At 60.7% G+C, this 27,561-nt stretch overlaps 1 protein-coding gene across 5 annotated transcripts in view; it reads right to left on the bottom strand.

Moving 5' to 3' along the window:
- Window positions 1-24,726, bottom strand: part of LOC112991955 (casein kinase II subunit alpha-like) — a 31,772-nt gene extending 7,046 nt beyond the window's left edge. The window contains exons 1-5 of one of the 5 annotated variants that reach the window (XM_064507976.1): window positions 24,571-24,726; window positions 7,583-7,718; window positions 5,019-5,130; window positions 3,088-3,189; window positions 503-553 (exon numbers count right to left, since the gene is read on the bottom strand). In XM_064507976.1, the coding sequence (XP_064364046.1) occupies window positions 503-553; window positions 3,088-3,189; window positions 5,019-5,130; window positions 7,583-7,683 (366 nt within the window). In that variant the 5' untranslated portion in view covers window positions 7,684-7,718; window positions 24,571-24,726. Of the gene's footprint in view, window positions 1-502; window positions 554-3,087; window positions 3,190-5,018; window positions 5,131-7,582; window positions 7,719-9,957; window positions 10,045-24,491 lie in introns of those variants that run through there. The other 4 variants (XM_064507977.1, XM_026114794.2, XM_064507979.1 and 1 more) reach the window with 4 other exon arrangements.
- Window positions 24,727-27,561: the final 2,835 nt, after the last annotated feature.

Consider the following 27,561-nt stretch of genomic DNA (forward strand, 5'->3'; position numbering starts at 1 on the left):
AACTGAGCAGCCACAGGCAAACAGCCCGGGCAGCCGGCCACTCTCCTCTCCTGCCACTCAGCCCAGGCTCGGGGGACATAAGGCTCAACTAATCCAGCATTTTCAGCCCTCTCTGAAGTACTGCAAACTGGCCAGCGCCAGGCTGCAACTGCAAGCCCACAACGGCCAACCGCTGGAGCAGCACGGTGGAAAGCAGAGACCAGGTCAATCCCCAGCGTGGGCACTGTGCCCCGGCTCTTCCCTTGACTGTAAGTTACGGGAAGAGAAGCAGGCCACAGCCAAAATCCCCTGTCCCCTCTGGCACAGAGATGGCAGCCATTTCTGTGACATTGCATGCCTCTGAAACAGAAATCCACTCCCTCCCCAGCACAGGGCAGGTCAAGAACCCCTCCAGCAGCCCCAGCATGCTGCCTGCTCCATAGAAAAGTCTGGAAGAGTTTTCCCAGATGCTCCACACCATCCTAAGATTCAGGAAGTCTCTGCAACAGCTGTGGTCACTCACCTTGAAGTCTGTGTTGTTGACATGCTCAAAGACCAGGGCGGGCGTGCGAGACTGCAGGGGCAGCGGTTGAAGAGACGGAAAGAAAACAGAGAGGTTTAGTCTTTCCCAAAATAAGAGAGCACGAAGGGGTCAGGCAGGCAGCGGTGGCAGCCCAGCTCCCCCCAGCACCCACAGGGAGCTTCCCCCGTCACACGCTTCCCGTCCCGAGGGTCCCAGCCCGCGCTGCAACACGCACAGCTGCACAACTGCTTTGGAGGCCTCTGCCCCGGTGTTTCAGCAGTGCCCAACAGCCGGGGGAGGTACCTCTTCACCCCCCCCACAGACGCGTGCACGCGCGCTTTGCACGCGGCCATCCCAGCAGTCACGGAAACGCAGCCACCTCTGGGTCTCGAACAGGACCCGGCAAAGCTGTAAATCACGGGGAGGCAGGAAGCAAGGGAGCATTCCTCAGCCTTCGGAGGTCTGATCCGGAACAGCGGTGCCCATAGCATCGCTAGGGCGAGCTGCTGTTATACGCTGGAAGGCTGAGAAGGGGCTCCCACGTGTCTCCTCTACCAGCAGCAACCAGATCCCATAAAGACTGCACAGAAATTCAAGCAAAAGGACAAGAGAGCGAGTGTCTGAGCCGCAGATCGCAGGCCATCGCACCCCTCCCAAACAGGCCCAACCGGGGCGGCCCAGCCATCTCAGCTCCACGCACGGTCTAAGACACATTTGGGGCAGGGGGCACACAGCACCCCCAAGCAACGGCAGCAAGCTGCCTTCCTTAGGCCTCACGCAGCACAGCACTTTTTCTGGCTCTGGTATCATTTTTGCAGGGCTCTCTCCACCCCCTGCCTCTTCGAGCTCCTCCTCCTTGCAGTGTGGATGCTGGACCTCAGGGCAGCACTCCGAAACGCTGTGTGCAGAGATAAGACCCCTCCATCTCCGTCTGCACAGTCCCTTTTTCATGCGCTCAGGAGACCAAATTAGCCCTTCCGGCCGCAGATCACACTGAGCAGTCGCGCAGGGGCCGTCACCCACAGCGACCCGAGCCGTCCTCCCGCGTGCGGCCTCCCCAAGGCAGCCTCCCATCCGGACACTAGCGCCTGCATCCCTGTTCCCAAGGGCATGGCCCCGCTGTACTAAAACATGCCCTCCAGGCACGTAACCGCTCCTCGTTTCTCAACTACAAAGCGATCTTTTCATCATCTGCAAACTTCACCGACGAAGATTTCAGATCGTTTCTAGAAAATGTTCAAACAGCAGCTAACTGAGGACCAGTCCCCAGGGCCCCCATTCACTGATATCTCCCCGCAAGCAGCTGTCTTTCACGGCCTGTCAGAGGGATTAAAACTGGCTCCAATACGTCCCGCTAATTCAACCTAGTGCAGCTTTTTAATCAGAATGTCATGCGGTGCTAAGTCATGTACCTCAGAGAAATTCAGCTACGCTATACCAACACCACTGCTTTTATCAGTTTGCACATGCAAAACTCTGTCTTAGCTGCCAAAAGCACATTTCCCAAGATCCTCCAGGCCCAGCCAAGCACTGCCTGCACCGCTCTGAGGAGCAAAGCCTGCCATAGCAATGAGCTAGCAATCCTGCTCGAGACACTCAGGGCGGATTAGAAAGCCCCTGAGACAGGGGATACCCTGCTTCTGTGGGGATAACAGCAGTAAAACCCGCCTCTGGATAAAAGCCAGGAGACCAGCAAGTGCCATAAAGGAAACATCATCCTGTTCTGCCTTTCCAACCTCAAGCCGGGCTTTTAGCACAGAGCCATTTTTGCTAGGAGCAAGCGATCCCAGCGCACCGCAAAGCATCGGTGAGGCACAAGTGCAGAGGGAAGTGTCCTTTTGCCCGACCAGTTTGTCTACAAAATAATCCCAACCTTGTTTCTGAAAAGCAACGTTCCTCCACCTCTCTACTGATTCACCTTCAATTTGCTGCTGCCTGCCTTTCTCCTCCGCCTTCGCCAAGGCAGGAAGTGTCACCCAGCACACAAAGAGCAGCCTGACGCTGCAGTAATATGCAGATACCTAATCCAAGCCAGTGCTCCCCAAGGACTCCACGGAGAACCGTTCTGAGCGAGCTCGGACTAAAGCGTGCAGTAAGGGGCAAGGCTGAGAGCACCTTACGTGCAGCAGCACACAGTCCATGCGGTTCTCTTCACAGAACTGGTGCAGCACAAGACCAGGGTGGTTTGAAAGGTGAAACAACACTTTTGGGAGAAGGCACTGGGCAATATTCCTTGCTCTGCTTCCAGTCTGAGACACTGCCACCGGAGTGCCTGTTTTTAGGGACGAGAGAAGGCAGCCTGGTATGCACAGTCCTCTGCCCACCACGGCTGGATCAGCCAGAAACATCTCCTTCTATCCCTACCCTCTAGTCGTCCTGCGTCAAGACTGCTTTACGCACACAGAGGTCTCCCGGGCTGGACTCAGCTGCCAGACAGATGCCAAGCGCGCTGGGGACTCAGTCCTGCCTCAGAGACACACTAACTGCAGCCATAAGCTGCTGGCAACTCAGGTGAGACAGGCGGCGAGGACTCCCTCGCGCCCTGACATCCATGAGCGTCAGCGTTGCCCCTTTCCCTTCCTTACCACAGGGTCTTTCACTATGTCGAGCAGGCTGATGATATTGGGGCCACCTCGGAGATTCTCCAGGATCTTAATCTCACGCTTGATCTTCTTCTTTTTCACAGGCTAAAAAACAGAAAATAAGAGCCAGTGACCAGCAGACAGGCCTCTCCAAACCACTCGAAGGGCTGCATACACAGCAGGGAAACCAGCAAAGGAGCAGGTGGTTGTACATTAATGCGGGAGAAACTGTGAGGAGCAGGCACACTCTCTAAGTTGCAAGAGGTCTGCATAGCACCTTCGGACCTCAGAGCAGCACAGATTCTGCCTCCAGAGGATGGCGGTACCTAGAATTACCTGGTCCCAAGCCAGCCCTGCAGCAGAAGAGAGGGAACATGCTTCCATGCCTAAAAACATCCAAATCATCATGGAGAACGGCATTCTGTGACCTTGTCAATTAAGAGTTCTCCTCTTTCAAAGGAATCGAGTTTCCTGCATTTGGGAGATCGTTTGGAGATTACTGTATTACAAAAAAAGGTTTAAGCACTAGAGAGTAAGCTCAGCTTCTTGAAGTGCCAGGTTAAATCTTTGAGTGAAATTCTGGAAACAGTTAAACAAGAAAAGCATAATTTAATAAAATAACAATTCTAACAATCGAGCGTTTCAAAGCCTCCATAACTCATCCGTATTGCCTCACAACCTAGTCCCCAGGCTGAGCCGCCCTGGTAAATTGTCCAAGTTTGCAGAGTGAGCATAAAGACAGCTCCGGATTTGCTCAGGGAAGCTGAAGCTCATCTGAGTATCCTCCTTCTCTCTCTGAAGACAGAATGCTCTTTCTGCCCTCTGAGTTCGCTTCCTGCTTCTCCATCACCAGGCTACGCAACGTACAGTGCTAATACATTAACAAGGACATTTCTGTCTCCTAGGCTCACTTTCTCACTCATAATCTGCCCCAAACTTTTCTTAATTTATATTTTTATTCTGCTCTTTAATTGGTATACTCCTTTCACCTCTACTGCTTTTCTTGCAAGAGCAACATTCTTAAGATTGTGCCTGTATTTTATAACTCATGCATCTTACAAACTGTAATTATACATGTTTTAGTAACACCACAAAAATTAGCTTGTCACCAAAAGCTGACAGAGCCTAAACGTGGCCCACAAACATGACAAATGATGAAACTGGAGAAGCAGGACTGCACACTGTCCGTCTGCCATTACTCTGTTAGCTTTAGGGAACCCCTCTGCACACTGTCAAGTTTCCCGGGACATGTGGATGTACCTGGGCTCATCCTCAGAGCAGGAATCAGCTGCAACTTACAGTCTGAGATATCACGTGCTGCAACGACCTTCCGTTGCAAGACGCTGGTTTGATCATCCTGGGAAAGATCTCTGCACTCCTGTTTCCTCTCTCTCAGGCAGTGAGCTGCGCTCCATGAATCCAGCATGTGGATTTTATGAACTTGGATCAGAACAAGCGAGGTACTTGTGCTGAACTGGTGAGATTATGACCTGAAACAGGCCCAAAGAAAGCCTATTCCCTAAAGCATCCTTAATCCCACCGCACCACTGAGATGCAGCCACCTGCCAGGTGAAGAGCACCACCCACCGCAACCTCGCAGCTACGACAGCAAGTGCAGGCGATGGAAGGGAGGGCAAAGAGGACACATGCAGAATTTCAGTATGAGGCTGAGCACAGATTTTCCTTCTGCCTCCATGTATGTATATGATGCCCCTGCCTCCCTGCTCTGATCTCTGGTTTGTGCGGAGAAGGAGACAGGCCAAACAGTTGAAACTTTTTACTTGGGGACTGATGTTTTCCTCAGCTAAGATGAGATCATCCAAAAATCAACAGCACACTTCAAATGGAGGGGGGAGCAGGGAGAGGTGAAGGAGGGGAAGAAACAGAAGCATCAGCTGAGGAACAAAATGGTGAGGAAGGCCTCAGACACCTACCTTGAGTATTTTCACAACCACTTTCTCATTGTTGGTGATGTTGATGGCTTCAAAGACTTCGCTGTATTTGCCACGGCCGAGTTTCCGCACAAGCTGATAGTCATCTTGGTTGCTGTTTGAAGAGCAGAGAGAAAACAGATGAAGAGACTGCACCCAGGTCAGAACAGAGCACTGCTGGCTTTGCAGACAGCAGTTCTCCCGAGGAGAGCGCAAGGGCAAGGTCTGGGAGCCGTTCTGCGGTAAATGGAGCGCTAGAAATCTACCCCGCTGCCTAGGGCTGGAGAGGAGCAGCCGCCGCCGCAGAGGAACAGGCAAGCCGACCCACGCGCAACCGGGGAGCGCTGCTGAAGGGCAGTGCTGCCTGCGGCGTGCGGCAGTGCTCCTTCAGCAGCTTCCACGCGGAGGTGGACACCAGGCCTCACCGCGCACACTGCCAGCGAACGTGCCTCAGCTCTGCTCCCAGCTCTGCCCCGAGTCGCTCGGAGACTCCTGCACTCTACATTTCAGTTCCCTCACTCATCGAGTGGAGGCAGTGGGCTGTAAGGATTAGCTCGTTCGAAACTCCAGAATCCGCTAGCAGTCAGCCAAACGGCAGAGACTGACAAAACAGCTGAAATAATTCCTCTAGTCAAAGACCCATCCCTTTTCGCTGAGGTAGAAAGGGTCCTGCACACCTGGGGAACTGCAAAAATAAATACTCAATACAAGAAAGAAATCAGGAAAAACCAACAACCACCCATAAAATCTCCATATATTTAAATTTACTAAGGTCTAACAAAAGTCACTCGAGAGGACTGAAGGAAACAGCAAAAGTATTGGCAATTATCTCTGCTACGCCAAGGAGGAAAGGCACATGGCCTCCGAGGATTTGATAAGGGTAAACAAGTTGAGGAAAGAAAGGGAATTACAGGCTCGAAAGCTTGACTTCACAAATTGCTAATTACCAGAGACAATGCACGGGATGACTTGTCAGCATCTCAAATGAAACGAGGAGCGTTCAGATGGGCAACGGAGCTGCCGCCCAAACTGACCGTGCTAGGCTACTGCTCTCCTTAACGTTATGTTACGCTCAGCAAATATTTATAAAGGGAACGTGGAGAACCAAGTGTTACAGATGGAAATAATTAATTCATGTTCACTGGGACCAAACACACAGGAAGGCTCAGGGTCAGCGTCAGGAAAAACATTAACTGTAAGAATTGTTTGGGTAAAAAAAACCCAAACCCAAGATGCTAAAAGAAGACATGGAAATATCAGCCTGGGGAGACTGAAGGCTCCCCAGGGCTCTGGCTGGCTCAGGGGACTTGAAACGAGGTCTAAAGCCTTTCCTTTCCAGGCGCCCAGTCCCAGCCCAGGCTGCTCAGCGCCCAGCACGGGTTACGGAGGGAGCGTGTCGGGAAGGGCTCCTAGCGCAGCCCCGACAGAAACTGCGCTGACAGCCTTCTGCTGCAGCACAGCAAACAATCTCCTCTGTGTCCAGGCACCAGCTCTCACTGAAGCCGAAAATAAAAGAAAACTTGTTTGATAGATGTTACCACAAGCACACCGAACAAAGAGCAGCCTCTGCCCCTCGCGGGCACAAGGCCTCCAGCCCAAAGCGCCTGGCACATGGGTCAGACAGCAAGATGCTCTCAAGCAGGAGAACGTTTCTTGCTGAGCAGCGCTACGTGAATACCTGAGAAGTCGAGGCTGGCACTCAGCCCATCCCAGCATCAAGCCAGCTGCCATATAAAACAATCAACTGGTCATCTTAACTTCAAGTTCTCTGAGACTCGAGTCCCCAGGGGAACTCCAAAAAAAACCTAACAGTTTCACCTTAGGCCTTCCAACTCCCTCTTCAGTCCAGGACCATTTTCCAAGCTTCCCACCAGTGCTCCCCTGTTATTCCCATCAGCTCCCTGACGACAGCAGCACCGAGGCAGAGCACAGGCAGCCAGCTAGCTGCCAACGCCTGGTGTCAAGAGATCTGCTCCAGGAGGGGTTACATAACCCATGTCTTCTGCACCGCTCCCAGCCTTGAACGTTTGGTTCAGCTCCATGGGTGGCAACAGGAGTGGGAAAAGCCTCCCAAGGTGAGGCAGAGCAGAACAGGCTGATTCAGAGCCAGTCTGGAAAGTCTTTTTGTACAGTCATCCTTTCCAGCAAGGAAAACCAAACCCTTATCACACTTGTTTAATTGAACACTTATTTGTGGTGCTTAGAGGCAGGCACCCACATCTACTCCGAACGCTGAAATAGAAGCGGCTCCATCGGCCCAGCTGCCGAAGAGCAGCAGGCCTCCCTCGGAAATCGGGCCACCCTTTCCCACCGCTGCCCTCAGCGGACAGCGCGGTCTCGCTGCGGCCGCTGGACCGCAGCTCAGAAACCCGAAACGCTCGTCCCCGCTCCGCGGGCGCCACCGGAGCACCCCGGTGCTCAGACAGAGGCTCCAAAGCGGCCTTTAAACAGGCGGACAGGCGTTTGGCACCGCGGCGCTGGGCTGCGGGGGGAACCCGCGCCAGCGCACACACCGAGGCCTTGGAGTAACGCGTCCCCCTCCTATCTCCCTCGAGGCCCAGTCATACCCCCATTCCACGACGTGCGACTCGTAGTCCCAGTACTCGCGGGGTCTCTGAGTGTTCACATCTGCATAGACCCTGGCCCGACTCGGCACTGGCCCCGACATGCTTCCACGGCCAGAGGCGCAGTACCTCAATCACCCTAAAAACATAAACACACATGAATTGGGATGAGACCAAAGCACACTTGTGAGAGAAACACGGAAAACGGAGGGCAAGCGTTGGAACCGCCGAGCAAACGCCAGTGGGGAAGGGTCTGCACGGAACGGGGACGGGCAGGAGGCAGCTCCGCGACCGCTGTGCGGCTCCGCTCCGGCCCGGGAGCGACGAGGCCGCGCGGCCCCGCGGCCCCAGGGAGACCTGCGCCGGCAGCCGGCCTAGCTCCGGGCCTCTGCTCACGAGCAGGATCCTGAGTCCGCAGAACTGACAGGGCGGTTTTGCTGCGACGGCACACGCTCTCCCTCCCCGCGCGGTCCTCCTCGCCCCCCGCGCAGCACGCTATCCACCCCGGGGCCAATTACGCCAGCAGCAGCAGCCTCCCTCCTCCGCTCCCCAGCGTCAAACTCCGCAGCGAGCAGGGCCAAGCGCCACCGGGTCCTCCCCGAACCGGGCGGCTTTGCTCTGAACCTGCCTCCCCACGGGGAAGGAAAACAGAGAGCAGAGAAACCAGCAGAGGAAGCTGCTCGCGCCAAGCTAAGGCGAAACGCCGGGAGCTCGGGGGGACGTGCACAGATCGAGTCCACCCAGCACCGGGTGAGGAGCTCGGCCCAGCGGCTGCCACCCCCCTGCCTAGCAGGGCGGCCTGCGAGCCCCACACGAGCCAGGCCCGCTGCTCACGGCCCCGCAGCCGCTTCTCGGAGCGGCGGAAGGGCACAGGCAGCTGCGGAAGAAACGAGCACAGGAGGGCTTTTTCTGACTGTCCTTCACCGTCCTACGGCAGCAGGAGACTAGCAGCTGCCTTGCAAACACTCTTTCATCCAAAATATAAAACGCTCTAACGCAGCATCCTGGGCTCTGATCCACGGAGAAATCCAGCTGTAACAAAATCACCCGCAAGAAACGTCACAGCGAAGCCTAAACGCACGCATCCGCCTGAGGGGATGGAAAGTATATAAATCAATACGAGCACTGCCAGTAAGTAGCACCAAGCATTTATATAGCCTTTTTGCATTTTTAATATCCCACGCAAGCGTTAACAGGCATCACAAGCCCCCCGAAAGGTGGACGGACGCTACGCAGCTGCGCGAGGCGGCGGTGGGCAAGCCAGGGCCTCGCACCGGCGGGAGCTGATGGGCTTCAGGCACCCAGCGAAAGCAGGGCAGAGCTTTCTGCCGGCTCTGCCAGGACCCCGCGGCCTGCAGCAGGGCTTGGGAAGGGTGGGGAGATAAAAAAAAACCTCAGACACACAAAGCGAAAATGGAAAAATCCTGGTAGGCCCCATCTGCAACCACTCAGCGGATGGCGTGTGCGCAGATCCCGGCAGTGCGGCGAGCGAGCTCGACCCGGCGCTCGGCAGAGGGAAAGGGCCAAGAAGAGATCCGTGCGGAAGGGGATGCTGAGAACATCCCCCGTCCCGCAGATGAGCAGGGCACCCTCAGCTCTGCCCTCCGCATCTCAGAAATCTTACGGCACAAACAGAACGAGTTCAGAGAGACAAGAACTCACCAAAAAAACAAGTACTGAGGGTCAGGGAGAAAAGAGAAGCCAAGGCCACTGACTTCCGAGAGCAACGGGGTGGGTGCTGGCGCGGCAATGAGCGGGACGGGCGTGCAAACGCAGCGCTCCCACTTATCCTGCCCCAGCACACAGAGGGAGACCGGCGGCCCCGGAAAGCAGGCAGCGAGCGGGGACGCCCGCGATAGCTGTGCGGCGTTCAGGACCGCGCGCTCCCTGCCAAGGCCGAAACCTGGGCAGGATGAGGCCTGCCTGCGAGGCCAATTGCAGCTGCTTAACGGCGAGAGCTGAGCAGGGAGCAGAGCACATGTTCCTGCCGTAGCACTGCTCAAATTATGGAACAGGTCGAAAACTGCTGACACGGAGGGAAGAACAACTGCAGATACATCAGGGAGGAAAAAATAGCAGGAGCACAAACCCTTCTGCAGGGCAGCAGCCAGCAGCAGAGGACACGGTCAGATAACCACGAGCGGCAGCAACCGTCCTCACCGCCCCCGGCAGACTCGACTGACTCAGCGCAGCGCCCGGCTCCGCGCGCAGCGGGGGCTCGCCGGCACGGCCCACCCCGGGGACGTTCTGCTCTGCACCACGCGCAGAGCACGCACGCGGGCCGCCTCAGCTCCGCTGGCGTCCCCGGGGCCACCACGGGCAGGAGGAGGCGGCACGAGGAGCGCCTCGCTGGTCTGATCCACTTTAGCAGTGCTTACGTGCCAGCGTGACCAAGCCGTCCCCCAGTCGAAGCAGGCTCGCTCCCTACCGCGAATTCTCCGGGGCCCGAAGCTCCGCACGTGAGTCTGGTGAAACAAGCAAGAAATCCTGTCATCCTGCCCCAGTTTTTACATATTTTTAACCTGAAGAGCTTGGGAAAAAAAAGCCATCATCGCTGTTCTGTACTAATTTCAGAGTTTTATTCTTTACCTCTAAAGGCCTTAATGGAAGCAGCTCTCTCTCGGGCAACTTTTAACACCATGTATCTCGGATCTCAGCGATGCCAGCCAAGGTCAGGGGCTCCTCAGACTTCCTGCACTTACCACTTTTTACTTAAAAACACCTGCAGCAGCTTGCTTGCTCACTGTGCTTCCCGATCACGGAATCCACTCCCTGCTTCCAGCAGCGGGAAGCAAGCTGTTGAGGATTTTTAAACTAAAATAACAAACATAAGTGGGATGTAGCATTTGGTCTTTCTTTAAAAGGGTGACGTCCTCAATCTTTTTTTGTCGCGTTCAGCGCCATCCCTCCTTCTCTCGGCAGCGCGACTGAAACATAAGAAGTATTGTCGGAAAAGGGGTGAGATGAAAGGAGTCAACACATCTCCTGACGCTGATTAAATTGCCATCTGATGAAATCCTGGCAGGAACAGCAGTCTCCAGCTGTCCTTGCCCTCCCTCTCTGGAAAGGCCCTTCCCTCTCGCCACAGCCCCAGCCACCCTCAGAGAGGCCCTTAGAAAGAGAGGCCTCAAGGTCACCAAGTCCTGTCCCCGCCACTGCAGCCACCACATCGCACAGGATCGTTCAGAAACGGATCCAACTGTCAGAGACGTTTTGTCCCTGCTTCTCGGATCCAGAGCTGGACTGCTCCAGCAGCCAGGAACCTTATTCTGATTCCCAGCCTGCTTATCCACGGCCAACGCAGAGCTATCTGTTGTTCTGCCAACTTTGTCCTTGTGTTCAAACTGCTCTCCTCCCTCACTGGTGTTCACTCCTCAGCGTATTCACAGTGTCCCTGTACAGCTTGCAGTCTGCCAGACTCGACAAGACAAATCCTTCAGTCTCCTCTCCAAAGACCAGCTCTCTCTGTCCCCTGCCAACTCCCTTCTCAGCACCCGTTCCCGTTTGGATCCGCTCCCTCGAGCCCGGACGCCCCGCAGCGCGTGCCCTGTTCCCGAGGGAGCACTGTGATCCTCGTGTGATGGAAGAGCACGGAAGATTCAGGAAGGATCTCCGAGAGAGTCCAGGACGGACCACACACCTCGGACCCAGCGTCGCGGGTCCAGGGCCACCTCTCCTCCTCCACAGCACACGTTCCCCAAAACTCAGCCCCGTATTCGGTCCACCCCAAGCCATCTGGCCACCCCAAACCCTTCTCGTACGCATTCTGCAAACAGAAGACAGGACTTAGGAAATCGCCCGTTGGAAACGCAGTGGTTTTACGCCCTGCCCAAGCAGGTCATGCCGTAAGCGCGGCGCCCTGGACCGCTTCCTGACGATCCCGAGGGCGGAGGGGATGCTTCGTCCACCCCGACGCCACCTCAACTGCCGGAGACTAGCTCTCGCAACGCTGCTGGCTTTTCACGCATGAATATGTCAGCGTTAAGCCACGGCCAGCTGAACAACCCCAGGAGTAGGCTCCGTGCGACTGCTCTGCCAGCGAGGAGCAGAGCCCACCTCGCCCCACACCACGCCGCTTCCCTCCAGCCGGCCTCTGCCAGCCCTGCGGTGGCAGAACATGGACGCCCCGCACCGCCGGCACTGCTGGTGACACGCCGCAGCCCTTGCCAAGAGTCCTGCCTCGAAACGCTTCGGCACCGCCCGCCTAAACGCACGCGCCAAGAGCGGGCTCACGGGCTCTGCGCTAAACTCAGCTCTGACAGCCTTCCCGCCTACTCGGAAAGGTTCCCGAGCGCACGGACAGGAGCAAGCCTGGGGCTGCAGCAATCTGATTTTCCCTTTGTAGAGTTGCGTTGCCAGACCTCTCCTCTTCGAATCGCTCTTGCATGTCCTTCCCGCGCTTATCTCCCCTGCGGGGAAGCACCTCTCCGTATCGCTGTTCGCTAGATCTTCCCAGATGGGCGGCCTGCAAACTCCCCACGGCCACGGCCTTGCCTCTGGGCTCTGGGAAATGCAAGAAGCCTCTACAGCACTCTATAACACGCAGCGAACGGCACTTGTGGAGACAGGCAGCACGGGAAAGGAACGCCAGGCAAGCCGACAGAGCGCAACAGCTTAATAGTTGCATCCACAGCTCTGGACAACAAACTGGAGCAATTCTAACAACCTAATGGACTAAAATCCTGAGGTAAGTGGATGCAAGGAAAACCAGGAGGACCGCAACAGACTGAAAACGACAAAACCGCTGAAAGCAGCTTATTAATCGCTCAACTTCAAAGCCGGGCTTCTCCGCTCAGTTCAAAGGCAGGCTGCAAGGAGAGGGGAGGATCTGAAGAGCCTGCCCTGGGCTCGCTGCTGCCCTCCTGCCCTGCCGGCACGGCACGGAGAGGCCCCCCGGCCCCTCTGCCAGGCCCCCCCCGAAGCCAGGAGGGAGGCTGCGGCAGGAGAGGAGTTTCGGTAAAGACGGGAGAATTTTCTCAGGAAGTGGCTGCAAGTCTCAGGTGCTCCCAGAAAGAGCAGCAAGCTGATTTCGCCCCCTCCTAACGAACACCACCCCTGCTAAGGGCAGGCGAGGCGGCATCCAGCAAGGCTCGCCGTCATCCCTAGCCTCCGCCTTGCACGGAGCCTGCAGACCAGGGCAGGCTACGTCCGACCGCGGGGCAGGGGGGAGGCGGCACCGCTACAACACTTCTTCCCGACGGGAAGCCGAAGCTCCGCGAAATCCTAAGGCAGCCTCTCCCTGTGATCCCAGGCGCCGGCTGTCAATCCAGAGGGCTGTGCAGACTCAGGCACCGCAGTACCGCACGCTCCTTCCCTAACACAGGGTTATCCACGCCGCTGCTTTAACCCAGGCACCTACAGCCCTCCTGAAACGTTCCCCTTCTGGCATAACACGAACCTAATCTGTTCATGGCAGCCAAAAGCAAGGATGGGGCTGTAAACCACGCTCAGCTCCGGCTGACGCACGGGCAGAACCTCCACCATCATGTTCAGAGCGCAGAGGAGACGCCAGGTAAACGCACAGGTTGCTGCGGGCTGGAGCCATAGAGGGAAGAAGGCCGAAAGCTTCCCGGGGACTTGCAGATTCAAGAAAGCATTTTCAGACATCAGTTTGCCTGATTCGAGAAGGTACGGCGAGGAAGCGCCCTCAGCCAGAGGGTGGGAATCCTACCCGGCAGCTGCAAAGCAAAGGCAGCGCCTCGGACTGCTCCCAGGGAGGTTTTGATAGGCACAGAGGCGAAGAAACCAGCTCCACATCCTTCTTTAAACACATCAGGAAAGTCCCCCACACCCAGTGTGCAAGGGAGAAGCCATGAAAATAATGACTGGGAAATGTGATGAGCGGCTGGCAAGCACCAGGCCGCTAAGGGAGAACGACCGGGTAATAATACACCTCAAGGGCAGAGAAAGCAGCCACACGCCTGGGGCTACGCTCTGAAAGCAAAGCTGAGCAGTTTGTTTTTACTAATGAGGAAGAAAAGGGAGCCGAGGAGGATGCAAAGAGCAGAGGCACGACCAGGGCACCGGGCTGGGAACGTTGGCTCAGCAACAGCTCCTTGAATGCACAGTCACGGGGCAGAATCGCATTCACCACGGCTAAAGGGAAGGTGCTGCGGTGAAAGGAGGCAAGATTGAGGGTAATTTCCCCCTTCCACTCCGCACCACCGCGCTCCTGACTCCCGCTAGCCTCACACAGCTATTCCTTCTCCGGGAGCAGATTTCTTGGAGGCCTCCGACAGTCTTTTAGCAGCGCGGCTCCCACATAGTGGTGGGAGCTAAGTCAGGCTGCAGCGCTCTCTCCCACCTGCTCCGCAAAGACGAGACGCAAAGAGGCAGCAGCAAGGGCTCCTGCAAGCGGGGCGTTTCGGAGAGGAGGAGCTGTCTTCTGACCTGCTCTCGCCCTCCCAGCGCAGATCCAGCTCAGCTCAGCCCTAGAGCTGCTTAGCAGGAGCAAGCTGCGCTCCCGGAGGGAGCCCAGGAGCCCGAGGGCCACGTGTCGTGCTCCCTGCGGAAAGAATAGATCATTCAGTGAAATCCCGAAGCAGATCAGCGGACTACGGATGCTTTCCTCGGATGCTCTCCTCCCCCTGCGACCACAGCCACGCGCTTAACGCATGACAAAGCCCCGACTGACAATCTGTGTTAAACAGTGACAAAGGCGACTGCTCGAAGACCGGCCATTTGCCCTCGGGAGGGTAAGACCAGGGCACGGACGAGGACCGACGGAGACTCGCTGTTTTATATCTGACCTGACATCTCTGCAGAGGCAAAATACAGGGGTGAGCGCAAGGACAGCTCTGCTCCGAGAAGAGGTGCTGCCTCTCAGGAAGGCTCAGCATCCCCCAGGATGGCCAACGAGAGCAGCGAAGCGGTGCGGTACTGCGGTACGGGAGCCCTGCCCTGCCGCCACCTGAGGCTGTGGAAAGGGAGGGTCACCCGTAAATTAAGGAGTGCATTTGCTCTTCAAAGGGATACGCGCATTAACATTCAACACGAGAGCTAAGGATCAAGATAAGATTCAGCCTGCAGGCATAGAAAGCCTCATTCTCTCTCTTCCCAGAAATTAGCCCAACACACGGGCCGCTGCGGTGTGGTCACCTGAAGTATGCTGCTTCTCCCAGGTGAAGGGACGCTGGCACGCTTGAGGCATTACAGCTGAATCACCTGACTTCTGAGCTATTAAAAACACTTAAAATAGCAGTAACATCTTTTCTTCTAGCATTACAGTAACTTCCATCTATAATTCCTTATCCAGAAGTGCAGTGTCTGACACTCGGCCTACGCTGGATGGAGACGCACCAGTGCAGGAGCACTCTGTTCGCAGGGAAAGGGAAACAACGGAGCCCGACCAGCGCAGGGCTTTAGACACCAAGGACCTGTGTCCCCTACGCCAGGAGAAGGGGACGACGTGGGACCCAGCAGGCCTGTCCCCTGGAGACGTGACTGACTGTGCTGGAGCATGTCGCAGCCCACCCCCAAGCCAGGAAAGCCATCCCTGCAGTCCCTGCTGCTCCGAGGGGACTGAATAAGGGAAGGAGGTTGGCTCTCTCGGACAGGGCTGCAGGCCCAGGACGAAGTCTGTGGGACAAGACCACCACACAGGAAAGCAGGCACCCTTGCCTGCGAATAAGCCAACCCCCCCCCTCGGCACTGGCGATCCAGGAGAAGCTGGTGAAGACAAGCCCCCACAGGGCAGTTCCACACCCGGACACGGGAGCGGGCTGTAACACCTCATTTTCCGTTTTCTGAGCCCAAAAGAGCTCACCACCTTCCAGGGAGCAGCCCGCAGCTGCGGTCCAGCCACCTCTGTGAAGGACTTCTCCGGCCTCCCCCCCACAAGCTGCTCCCCATTTCCAATACGGAGAGAGACGGGTAACAGAGGCAGAAAGCGACACGCGTTCACCAAGGAGGCCCAGACACGCAGGGCTTTGAGACCCTGCTCTTAAATTCGAGACTAGGCGTTCTCACATTTGATGGGGTCAGCAGGCTCACAGGGCCAAGCAGGTCCTGTCCCTAGAGAAGGGGACGATCCGGTCCCCACAACACCAGCGTCTGGTCCTGTTCTCACGCGCCTGCACACCCAGCTGCTGGTGCTGAGCACGGCTTTGGACCAGGAGACCTTCAGAGCTCTGTTTCAATCCGAATTGTTCCATGATCCAAAACTGCTCAACTCCAGAAGTGACTTCGGATTACGAAGTCTGCCCTCTTGCTGATCACAGGGCCTTGAGTGCCCCTCAGTCCCCTGCAGTAAGCAAAAAGAGCTCTGTCAGGCTACGGTTTGCAGTCTCTGGGAGACAAAATTTGGCAGGCCATGGACAGAGGACGGCAGATAAGCTCAATCGTCTCAGAGCCCTCGTCCCTCCCAGCAGCACATCTCCCAATTCCAATGCTTCCAGGAGGGACAAGTCTCTTCACCGGCTATAGCCACCAACCAGACCTCTGCTCTGTGTGAAGGCCCCCTCCGCCACGAGCAGGTAGCCCTGCCAAGGTGCTGCTCCCATCCTCAGGGCAGCACCACGCGAACACGGAGCCTGGGTCCAGCGGCAGTTCAGCCATCAGCACGTCGCTGCACAAAGGCACCTAAATTGTTTCCAAATCTGGGCCGGCCGACTGCAGCCAGCTCAGGTTTCCGGCCTGAAATCCCCGTCCTGGCTCTAGCTCGCAGGGAAAGGCTCAGGCGTTTCTGCGCTCCCTGGGCAGACGTGCCCTTCGTCATCCTTTAGGCAGGGCAGCTTCTCAAGCCAGGTCCTCAGTAATGTATTTACTAGCTCAAATCATCAAGATTGCTTTGCTATATCCGAATCCACAGCACAGAATAGTCTGGAAAAGCAACGTTTTGGGGTGAAATGAAGGCAAGGGGTTTTACCCAGCTGTCTGCCTTAAAGCAACGTGAAATGGCTCATTCATCTTGGCAGGATGTTCTCAGCGGACTCCGTCTGTACACGAATGCTGTCACCGCTGCCCATGTGCTCTCCGAGGAACTGTCCCCCTCTCCCGCGAGGTGCACGTGGAGCAGGCCCGCTCCCACCCACCCCCACCCCGCGTGGTGCTGCGGCTCCCGGCACCCGGTTCATCCGGGGGCAGCGGGGAACGAGGCTCAACGCCAGCTTCTGGCGCGTGCTCGGGAGGTGACGGGGGGCCGATCGCCTCCGCCTTTCCTTGCCCCTCGCTCGCGGCCCCGCTCTCTATGTCCTGACCCGACCCCTTCACTTCAACCCCCCCAACCGCATCCGTTCCCCCCCCCTTCCTGCAGCTCCAGGCCCCTCTTCCTCGACCTGCCGTGCTGCTGGCTCCATCCTAGCGAGCTTGCACTTGTTTCGGTTTCAGACTCTTTCCCTCTAGCAGCCTTGTTACCTTTAGTTTAAGCCAGGCGCTCCTCAAAGGCGCCCACGAAGCCTCCCCGCCGTTCCACCTCACCTTCTCTTCTGAAACCACCTTTTGCCCAATACTAACAGAAATGTAACAGTCGGGTTGCTGGTGTGTCAAGACCACTGCCCTCGCCCTGCCCGACGCCGTCACGCGCGTTTTTCCCCTGCTCCTCTGCCTTGTTCTCTCTGCATTTGTGCAGCACGCTGCAGAGCGAGGCGCAGCACGGCTGCAAGGACAACACGAGCACGCGTGTTCCCGAGGAACGCGAGCGCTGCGCGCAGTGTCCGCAGCCTCCCAGCAAGGCCACCCCGAGCACGGCTTCCGCGTGACTTCTCCACGGGAGCCGTGGGCGCCAGGTGCCACCAGGAGAAACGCTCCAGAGGCAAAAACAAGCTTGGTCAACACCGGGCGCGGAGGCAGGAGGCGAAGAAGCAAGGGGTCGATATCCTAAATTTAGACTGCTGTCCCACATCTCCACCCAACGCAGCACGTTTCAAGGTGGCCTGAGCAAGCAGGCAGGTTTCAGAGAGTTTTAGAGCAGGGAGAACCACCAAAATAACCACAAAAACCCCACAGTTTAAGTGCTTTGCTGTTTTCCCTTTGAAACCGGATGCTCGCGGGGGTCAATGTCAGAGCCCTGCTGCAGTTCAGCACCCGCGGAAGAACACGGTGGTTTCCTGGGGCTGGCAAAGGCAGGCAGAGAAACACGGAGCAGTCGCTGCTTGCAAATACGGCAAAGGGAGATATTTATAAGCATCTCAGAAAGCGCCTCACGGATTCAAGATTTTCAGAAACGTTCATGGGAACAGCGAGGCTTAGACACAAGTGTTGAAAGCGGGAGAAATGTTATTCGCGCTCGGTGCAGGACGTGGTACATCTCCAGAAAGAGGACCAAGATTCGTGTTAAAGGAAAAACCTCTCAGCTTGTAAAGAAAGCGGGTTTTGCATTCTTCTTTTCTGTACGGCTAGGGAAGGGCACAGGCATCGGTCTGCTATAAATAGCTCCCCCACTCGCTTTTTCGTCTCAGAAGGACAGATTCCCTCCTCCTCCTCGCCGCTCCGCTGCAGGTAAGCGGAGAGAAGTCCAAGAGAAACGGCTCCCGCGGCACGGCCCCTCCCGCCGCTCTTCCCTCCCACTCCTCTCCGGCGGAAAGCCGGGTCCGTTGGCAACCGCCTCTGCGTGTCAGGACCCGCCGAGGGAGCAGAGCCCACGCGATACCACTGGGGTCACGGGAAGCGCGACGCCAGGGCACGCCGCAAAGCCGGACCCCGGGGCCTTCGCCGCGCGCTCCCGCCCTCCGGCAGCGCCAGGGCAAGGCGGAGCTGCGGAGCGCGGCCTTCCCGCCTCGCCCGCGGAGAGGAGCGGCGGCGGCGGCTCGGGAAACGCACGGGGACCCGGGGACGGAAACAGCACGGGCCGCTATTTGGTGGTGCAGCGGCGGTACAGGCGGCCGGCTCTGCGGCGGTGCGCGGCGGCTCGCGGGACAGCCGCAGCGACCGGTTAAATAACCACCTGAAACCGGAGCGGGCCAAAGGAGCTGCTGCCGCTGGGCTCCGAGCAGGCACGGGGGACGGGGCGCGGCGGGGCACCCCGACAAGGCGGGACGGCCCCCCCCGGCCGCAGGCATCCCCCCCTCCATGGAGCCCGGGGCAGAGGGGCCGCGGCATGGGGCCCCTCTCACTGCGCCAGCCCCGTCTCCCTGCCCCACGGCCCCCAGGGACACGGCCCCACAGCCCCCAATAGCACCTCCCTGCCCCACAGTACCCCAGGACACTGCCCCACACCACCTGGGGCACCCCCCTGCCCCCCAGCTCCCAGGCACACTGCCCCCCCCCACCACCCAGGGCAGCCCCTGCCCCACAGCCAACCCAGCTTCCCCCCCCAAAAAAGGGGCCCCAGCACCGCGCAGCCCCCCGGGGCCCCGGACCCAGCACTGGGGAGGGCTCCAGTCCCACCTGCCCCCAAGCAGCCGCCCCACAGCCCTGTGCACCCACACCCGGGCATGCTCACATCTGCACCCCCACACGCACAGCCCCACACATCCAGGCACAGTCACACTCTAACCCCTGCACACGCACAGCCCCACACACTCACACCCGCACCCCCCCACACACAGCCCCGCACATGCACAGCCTGCGTACACCCAGGCACGCTCACACCCGCACCCCTGCACACCCACAGCCCCACACACCCACACCCCGCACACACCCAGGCACGCTCACACCCGCACCCCTGCACACCCACAGCCCCACACACCCACACCCCGCACACACCCGGGCACACTCACACCCACACCCCTGCACACCCACAGCCCCACACACCCACACCCCGCACACACCCGGGCACACTCACACCCGCACCCCTGCACACCCACAGCCCCACACACCCACACCCCGCACACACCCGGGCACACTCACACCCACACCCCTGCACACCCACAGCCCCACACACCCACACCCCGCACACACCCGGGCACGCTCACACCCGCACCCCTGCACACCCACAGCCCCACACACCTACACCCTGCACACACCCGGGCACGCTCACACCCGCACCCCTGCACACCCACAGCCCCACACACCCGCACACACCCGGGCACGCTCACACCCGCACCCCTGCACACCCACAGCCCCACACACCCACACCCCGCACACACCCGGGCACGCTCACACCCGCACCCCTGCACACCCACAGCCCCACACACCCACACCCCGCACACACCCGGGCACGCTCACACCCGCACCCCTGCACACCCACAGCCCCACACACCCACACCCCGCACACACCCGGGCACGCTCACACCCGCACCCCTGTGTACCCACAGCCTCACACACACAACCCACACACACCCAGGCACTCTCACACCTGTACCCCTGTGCATGCACAGCCCCACACACACACCCTGCACACACCTGGGCACACTCACACCCACACCCCTGTGCACGTTCAGCCCCCACACACACACAACCCACACAACCACACCCCTGCACACACACAGTTCCACACACACACAGTCCCACACACACCCGGGCATGCTCACACCCACACCCCTGCACATGCACAGCCCTGCACACACATGGGCACACTCACACCCACGCCCCTGTGAACGCACAGCCCCCCACACTAACACCCCCACACACCTGGGCACACTCACACCTGCACCCCTGCACACCCACAACCCCGCACATCTGCACATCCTGCAGACATGAGCACGCTCACACCCGCACCCCTGTACATTCACACCCTGCACATGTACACCCCACACACACCCGGGCATGCTCACACCTGCACCCCTGCACATGCACACCTGGGCACACTCATACCCCACGCATACCTGGGCACATTCACACCCGCATGTACACACACACAGCCCTACACACTCACACGCCGCACACACCTGGGCAAGCTCACACCCACCCCTGCACACTCATGGTCTGCACGGTAACACCCCGTGCACACCTGGGCACGCTCACACCTGCTGCTGCACATGCACAACCCTGCACACTCACACCTGCACACACCTGGGCACGCTCACACCCCTGCACACACACAGCCCTGCACACTCACACCCTGCACACACCTGGGCATGCTCACACCTGCACATGTACACACACAGCCCTGCACACTCACACTCTGCACACACCTGGGCACGCTCACACCTGCACATGTACACACACAGCCCTGCACACTCACACTCTGCACACACCTGGGCACGCTCACACTCACACCTGCACACACACAGCCCTGCACACTCACACTCTGCACACACCTGGGCATGCTCACACTCACACCTGCACACACACAGCCCTGCACACTCACACCCTGCACACACCTGGGCATGCTCACACTCACACCTGCACACACACAGCCCTGCACACTCACACCCTGCACACACCTGGGCATGCTCACACCCACACCTGCACACACACAGCCCTGCACACTCACACCCTGCACACACCTGGGCATGCTCACACCCGCACCCCTGCGCACGCACAGCCCCACGCACGCACACCCCTGCACACACCTGGGCAGGCTCACACCCACATCTGCACATGCACACCTGCACACTCACACCCTGCACACACCTGGGCACACTCACATCTGCATTTGCACACGCATGGGCCCACGCACTCACACCCCCCACACACCTGGGCACACTCACACCCACACCTGCACACACCTGGGCACGCTCACACCCACACCTGCACACACCTGGGCATGCTCACAGCTACGCAGGGCTAGGCACACTCACACTTGCCCCTGCACACAGCTAGACACACACACACACCTGCACCCAGCGGGGCACACCCCCACCCCTGCAGACAGCCAGGCACACTCACACTCACACCCCCACCCTGCACACCGCTGGCACCCCCCCCGCCCTGCACGAGGCTGCACTCACACTCACACTCCCCCGTGCACGCACACGGCTGCGCACCCCACACGCACTGCTGCCGCCGGCCCAGGCCCACATCTGCATGCACACACCCTGCTCACACCCCTGCCTACACACATCCCTGCCCACACACACCCTGCTCACACACACCCCTGGCCACACACACACCCACCCTCATAGCTCTGCCCGTGCACCCCCTGCTCACACCCTGCCCGCACACCCTGCTCACACCCCTGCCCTCACATCCGCACCCCCACACACAGCCCTGCCCATGCACACCTTGCTCACACTCCCACCTGCCCACACCCTTGCCCGCACACCCTGCTCACACCCCTGCCCTCATACCCCCACCTGCACACACCCCCGCCCGCACACCCCACTGACACCCTGCCCTCTCACAGCCCTGCCCACACAGAGCCTGCTGACACCCCTGCCCTCGCACACCCTGCTTCCACCTGTCTGCCCCCACACCCCGCTCACACCCATCCACACACACCCCGCTCACGCCCCTGCCCTCTCACACCCCGCTCACGCCCCTGCCCACCTACACCCCATTCACACCCCGATGGCTCACACCCTCGCCCACACGCACCCCCTCACACCCCTGCACACCACTCACAGCCGCACGCTCGTAAATTCGCACAGTCCCACCACGCTCCCGCTCACCCACGCCCGCGCCCCGAGCCCTCAGCACTCACACACCCGCTCGCTGCCCCACGCCCCCACTCACACCCACGCACGCTCACCGGGCCAGCCCACGCTCACACACACCCGGCCAAACCACACTCGCATGCACACACACCCCTGCACTCCCTTTCGCTGACCCACACTCACACACCCGCACTCGCCTGGCAAACCCACACTCACACACACCCACACTCGCCTGGCAAACCCACACTCACACACACCCGCACTCACCTGGCAAATCCACACTCATGCACACCCGCACTCATGCACACCTGCACTCACCTGGCAAACTCACACTCACAACCACACTCGCACACGCCCGCACTGCCACCATCAGCCCACATTCACACACATCTGCTCTCCCCCCTGACCGGCACTCACACACACCCGCACCCACACCATCGGCCCACACTCACACACACCCACACCCACACTCGCCTGGCAAACTCACACTCACCCACACTCACACACCCACACTCCTACCGTCGGCCCGCATTGACACACATCTGCTCTCCCCCACTGACCCACACTCACACACACCCGTACTCGCACACCCCCGCACTCCCACTCACCTGGCCAACCCACACTCACCGACACCCACTCTCCCCTGGCTGATCTACACTCACGCACACTCATGCTCCTCCCGCTGACGCACACCCGCAGTCCTGCTTCAGCCTGATGTGTGCCCCTGCTCACACCCTGCCCGCACTCACCCTTGGTGACCCACGCTGACCCTTGCACACCCCACGCCCGCTTTCACCCTCCCATCCCTACACCCGGAGCCACGCTCCCCCCAGCGCCCTGCGCGCCTGTCCCTCGCTCACACCCAGCCTCGCCTGCACTCGCCACCTGCGCTCACACCCTCACTTACACCCTCATCCCCACCGCCAGCCTGCACTCACACCCGCACTCACGCTCACCCTCACCCACTCACAGCCTTCTCAGCTCACCAACCCGCACTCAGGACGCACGCGGACGCTCAGCCCCCACGGAGACTCACCCACGCCCCCACTCACTCCCCCGAGCCTGCACTCGCACCCCTCACACTCACACTCACCCCCAAACTCATCCACCTGCTCCAGCACCCTCAGCCCCACTGAACGCCACCCCACTCACAGCCACCCCCACACAAGCACTCCACTCGCCCGCCCACACCAGCCTGTGCTCACAACCCCTTGCACAATCCTTCACCCCCACACACCATCACCCACCCCTCCTCACTCACACTCACCCTCACCACCCTCACTCACACTCACAAACCTGCACTCACCCCTCGCTCACACCTGCCTCACTCACACTCACCTTCACCACCCTCACTCACACCCTCGCTCACACCTGCCTCCCTCACACTCACCATCACCACCCTCATTCACATCCTCACTCACTCACCTTCACCACCCTCATACACCATCGCTCACACCTGCCTCGCTCAGTCACCTTCACCACCCTCACTCACACTCACACACCATCACTCACACCTGCCTCACTCACACTCACCTTCACCACCGTGACTCACACATCATCACTCACACCCTATCATTCAACTTCACCATCACTCACACTCACAAACCACCACTCATACCCTCGCTCACACTCACCTTCACCACCCTCACTCACACTTGCACACCATTACTCACACCCTCGCTCTCACTTACCTTCACCATCACTCACACTCTCGCTCACATTTACGTTCACCACCCTCACTCACACACCACTCACACCCTTACTCACACTCACCTTCACCACCCTCACTCACACACCATCACTCACACCCTCACCCTTGCCTCACTCTCACTCACCTTCACCCTCACTCGCACTCATACCCCATCACTCACCCCTTGCTCACACTCGCCTCACTTCCACTCACCCTCACCACCCTCACTCAACGCCCTCACTCAAGTCCATCAATCACTCATCACTCACACTCCCCCACTCACACACCATCCCCCACTCACACTCCCCCTCACCCCTCCCTCCCTCACCCCTCCCCCACACTCCCCCTTCACTCACACTCCCCCTTCACTCACTCTCTTTGGTCATTCACACTCCCTTCACTCACACTCACACACACCCCCCACTCACACTCCCCTCACTAATACACTCTCCTGACACCTCACTCACACTCACAGCCCCCTCAGTCCCCACTCACACTCCACCGCACTCACTCTCCCCCCACTCTCACTCACACCCCTCACTCACACTCACTCCCCTCACTCACACTCTCCCCACTCATACTCCCCTCACTCACAGCCCCCACTCACACTCACCCCCTCACTCACACTCATTCCTCTCACTCACACTCCCCTCACCCTCACTCACACTCACTCACAGCCCCCCACTCACACTCCCCTCACACTCCCCTCACTCACACTCACTCACTCACTCACTCACTCCCCTCTCTCCCCTCCCCCCCGCTCCCTCCCTCCCCTCCCCCGCCCGCCGCCCCGCTCCCCCCTCACCGGGCGGGGGCCGGGGCCGGGGCCGGGGCCGAGGCGGGGGCCGAGGCGGGGGCCGGGCCGGGCCGGCGGCGGGGCCTACCTGGCGGCGCGCCGGGCCCCGCGCTGTGGGGAGGGGCGCTGCCTCTCCCCTCCGCGGGGGTGACAAGATGGCGGCGGCTCCTGGCGGCGGCGCCGTCGGACCGGCCGCGCCCCGCCGGGCCGCCAGGGAGCGCGCGCGCCCCGCCGCTTCCGCGCCCGCCGCGCCGCGCCGCGCCGCACCAGCGAGCGCGGGAGGAGCGCCGCCACCTGCCGGCCGCTCTGGCCGCCGGGGAGCGCCGAGTGCCCGCGCGCATGCGCGGGGGCGGGGCTGGGGCGCGCCGGGCGGGGTCGCGCTGACGGTGCTGGCGGTGCGGCCTGGTCCGGCACCAGCGCTCCCCGTATCCCCCAGTGCTCCCAGTAACGGCCTGGTCCGGCACCAGTGCTCCCAGTAACGGCCTGGTCCGGCACCAGCACTCCCCGTATCCCCCAGTGCTCCCAGTAACGGCCTGGTCCGGCACCAGCACTCCCCGTATCCCCCAGTGCTCCCAGTAACGGCCTGGTCCGGCACCAGTGCTCCCAGTAACGGCCTGGTCCGGCACCAGCGCTCCCCGTATCCCACAGCGCTCCCAGTAACGGCCTGGTCCGGCACCAGTGCTCCCAGTAACGGCCTGGTCCGGCACCAGCGCTCCCGGTATCCCGCAGCGCTCCCAGTGCGGCCTGGTCCGGCACCAGTGCTCCCAGTAACGGCCTGGTCCGGCACCAGCGCTCCCCGTATCCCACAGCGCTCCCAGTAACGGCCTGATCTGGGACCAGTGCTCCCGGTAACGGCCTGGTCCGGCACCAGCGCTCCCGGTATCCCGCAGCGCTCCCAGTGCGGCCTGGTCTGGGACCAGTGCTCCCAGTAACGGCCTGGTCCAGCACCAGTGCTCCCAGTATCCCCCAGTGCTCCCAGTAACGGCCTGGTCTGGGATCAGTGCTCCCAGTAATGGCCTGGTCCAGGACCAGTGCTCCCAGTATCCCCCCCGTGCTCCCAGTGCGGCCTGGTCTGGGACCAGTGCTCCCAGTATCCCCCATCTCCATGTCCCCATCTGCATGTCCCCACCCCTGGACCCCATTCCCATGTCCCCATGGCCCCTTCCCCATCCCCATGGCCCCATCCCCACGTCCCCACTCCTGGGCTCCCATCCCCATGTCCCCATGTCCCCATCCCTGCACCCAGGGACCGGCTGGCGCTGCCACCCTGGCCGTGCCGAGGCGGGTGCCCTGTGTCACCCGGGGCTGAGCCACGGAGGGCCAGGGAGAGCAGGCAGGGCCATGCCCGCTCCCCGCACACGCCACGCACACGCCATGCACACGCCATGCACACGCCTTGCACACGCCTCACACACGCCTTGCACACGCCGGCCTGGGCAGGTCTGGCGGGGCCGGCATGTTGGGGCCGGCCTGTGCAGCCGCGCCGGGAAGCCGCCCTGGCTGCGCCCCAGCCGCAGGCACCAGCAGCACCCAGCACCGCCCCTGCCCTGCGCAGGGTCCCCTGCATGGGCCCCCCCCTCCCTGGCACCCCCTGCCTTGGGCTCCGGCTTGGGGGGGGCCCAGGGGAGGGGGGGGGGCAGTACCGGGGGCTGCCGGGAGCACCCTAGCTCTGGGGCAGAGCCGGCGGGGGGGGGGGGGGCGCAGAGCGTGTCCCACGGAGGGGCCCCACTGGCCCCGGGGGGCAGGGCTGGGGCTGGCTGCCCCATGGGGTCTGGGTCCGGCCACCCCAGCAGGGTCTGGGTCCGGCCATCCCTGTCCCAGCTTGGCACAGCAGCCGCCCCGGCAGGGTCTGGATCCAGCCACCCGTGCGGGAGGGCTGGGGCTGGGGCTGGGTCCGGCCATCCCAGACGGCTCTGGGTCCAGCTGCCCCATGGGGTCTGGATCCGGCCGCCCCATGGGGTCTGGGTCCGGTGGGTCTGCGCAGGGCCCCGGCGGGCAGCTTTGATCCCCGCGGCGCATCGGGCAAACAAAGGCGCTTTGTGGGGGCGGCCGGCGGCAAAGGCCCCCTGCGCCGTGCAGGGAAGCCCCCCTCCCGCGCCGGGGGACCCAGGCGTCCCGGGACCGGCTGCCGGCTCGTCCCGGGCACCACGCGACGCCGGGGCCGGGCCGCCCGGAGAAAGGCGCTTTGTGCGGCAGCAGCTGGGCGCTTCCGTACCAGGGTGCCCCGTGCCGGGGGGGGGCCGGGGGGGGGCCGCATGGCCCCGCGCGCAGCCCTGCAACCGGAGCTGGGTGCTGCCCCCGGCCCGCCGACCCTTTAATCCCGGCGCGCCGCGAACAAAGGGGCATTGAACGGCGCCGGCCACAATGGGCCCCTTGTTCGGGCGGCACGGTGGGGGGGGGGTGCGGGGGGGCCAGGACCTGGTGCCCAGAGGGGCCCAGCGCCAGCCCCCAAACTCAGAGCTGGGCGCAGGGTGGGGACCAGCCCGGGGCCCGGGACGGGGCAGCCCAGGGGAGAGGTGCCAGTGCCCAGGGTGCCTGCGCTGGGGCAGGCCGTGCCCCACACCCCCGGCACAGGGCACGGCCCTGGCAGCCCCCCCACGGGCGCTGGTGCACTCTGCATGGGTGCTGGGGGTCCCTGCATGGGTGCTGGGGGTCCCTGCGTGGACATTGGGGGTCCCTGCGTGGGCACTGGAGGTCCCTGAATGGGCCCTGGTGGTCCCTGCATGGATGCTGGGGTCCCTACATGGGCACTGGGGGTCCCTGCACGGATGCCGATGGTCCCTGCACGGACACAAGCAGTCGGCACCGCATCCGCCAGGCCCCACTGTCCCCGCAGCGGTGCCGGTGGCCGCGTTCCCTGGGGTGGCGGTGGTGGCTGCCAGGCCGGCGGTCCTGCAGTGATGCCGGCAGTCGCATTCCCGGGGCAGTGGCGGTGGCGGCGGCGGTGGCTGCCGGGCCGGTGGTGCAGGCGGTGATGCAGGTGATGCAGGCGATGCAGGCGGTGATGCAGGCGGTGATGCAGGTGATGCAGGTGGTGCAGGCGATGCAGGCGGTGATGCAGGCGATGCATGCGGCGGTG

This window comes from Dromaius novaehollandiae, chromosome 2 (assembly GCF_036370855.1).
Source record: "Dromaius novaehollandiae isolate bDroNov1 chromosome 2, bDroNov1.hap1, whole genome shotgun sequence".
Taxonomy (NCBI): Eukaryota; Metazoa; Chordata; class Aves; order Casuariiformes; family Dromaiidae; genus Dromaius; species Dromaius novaehollandiae.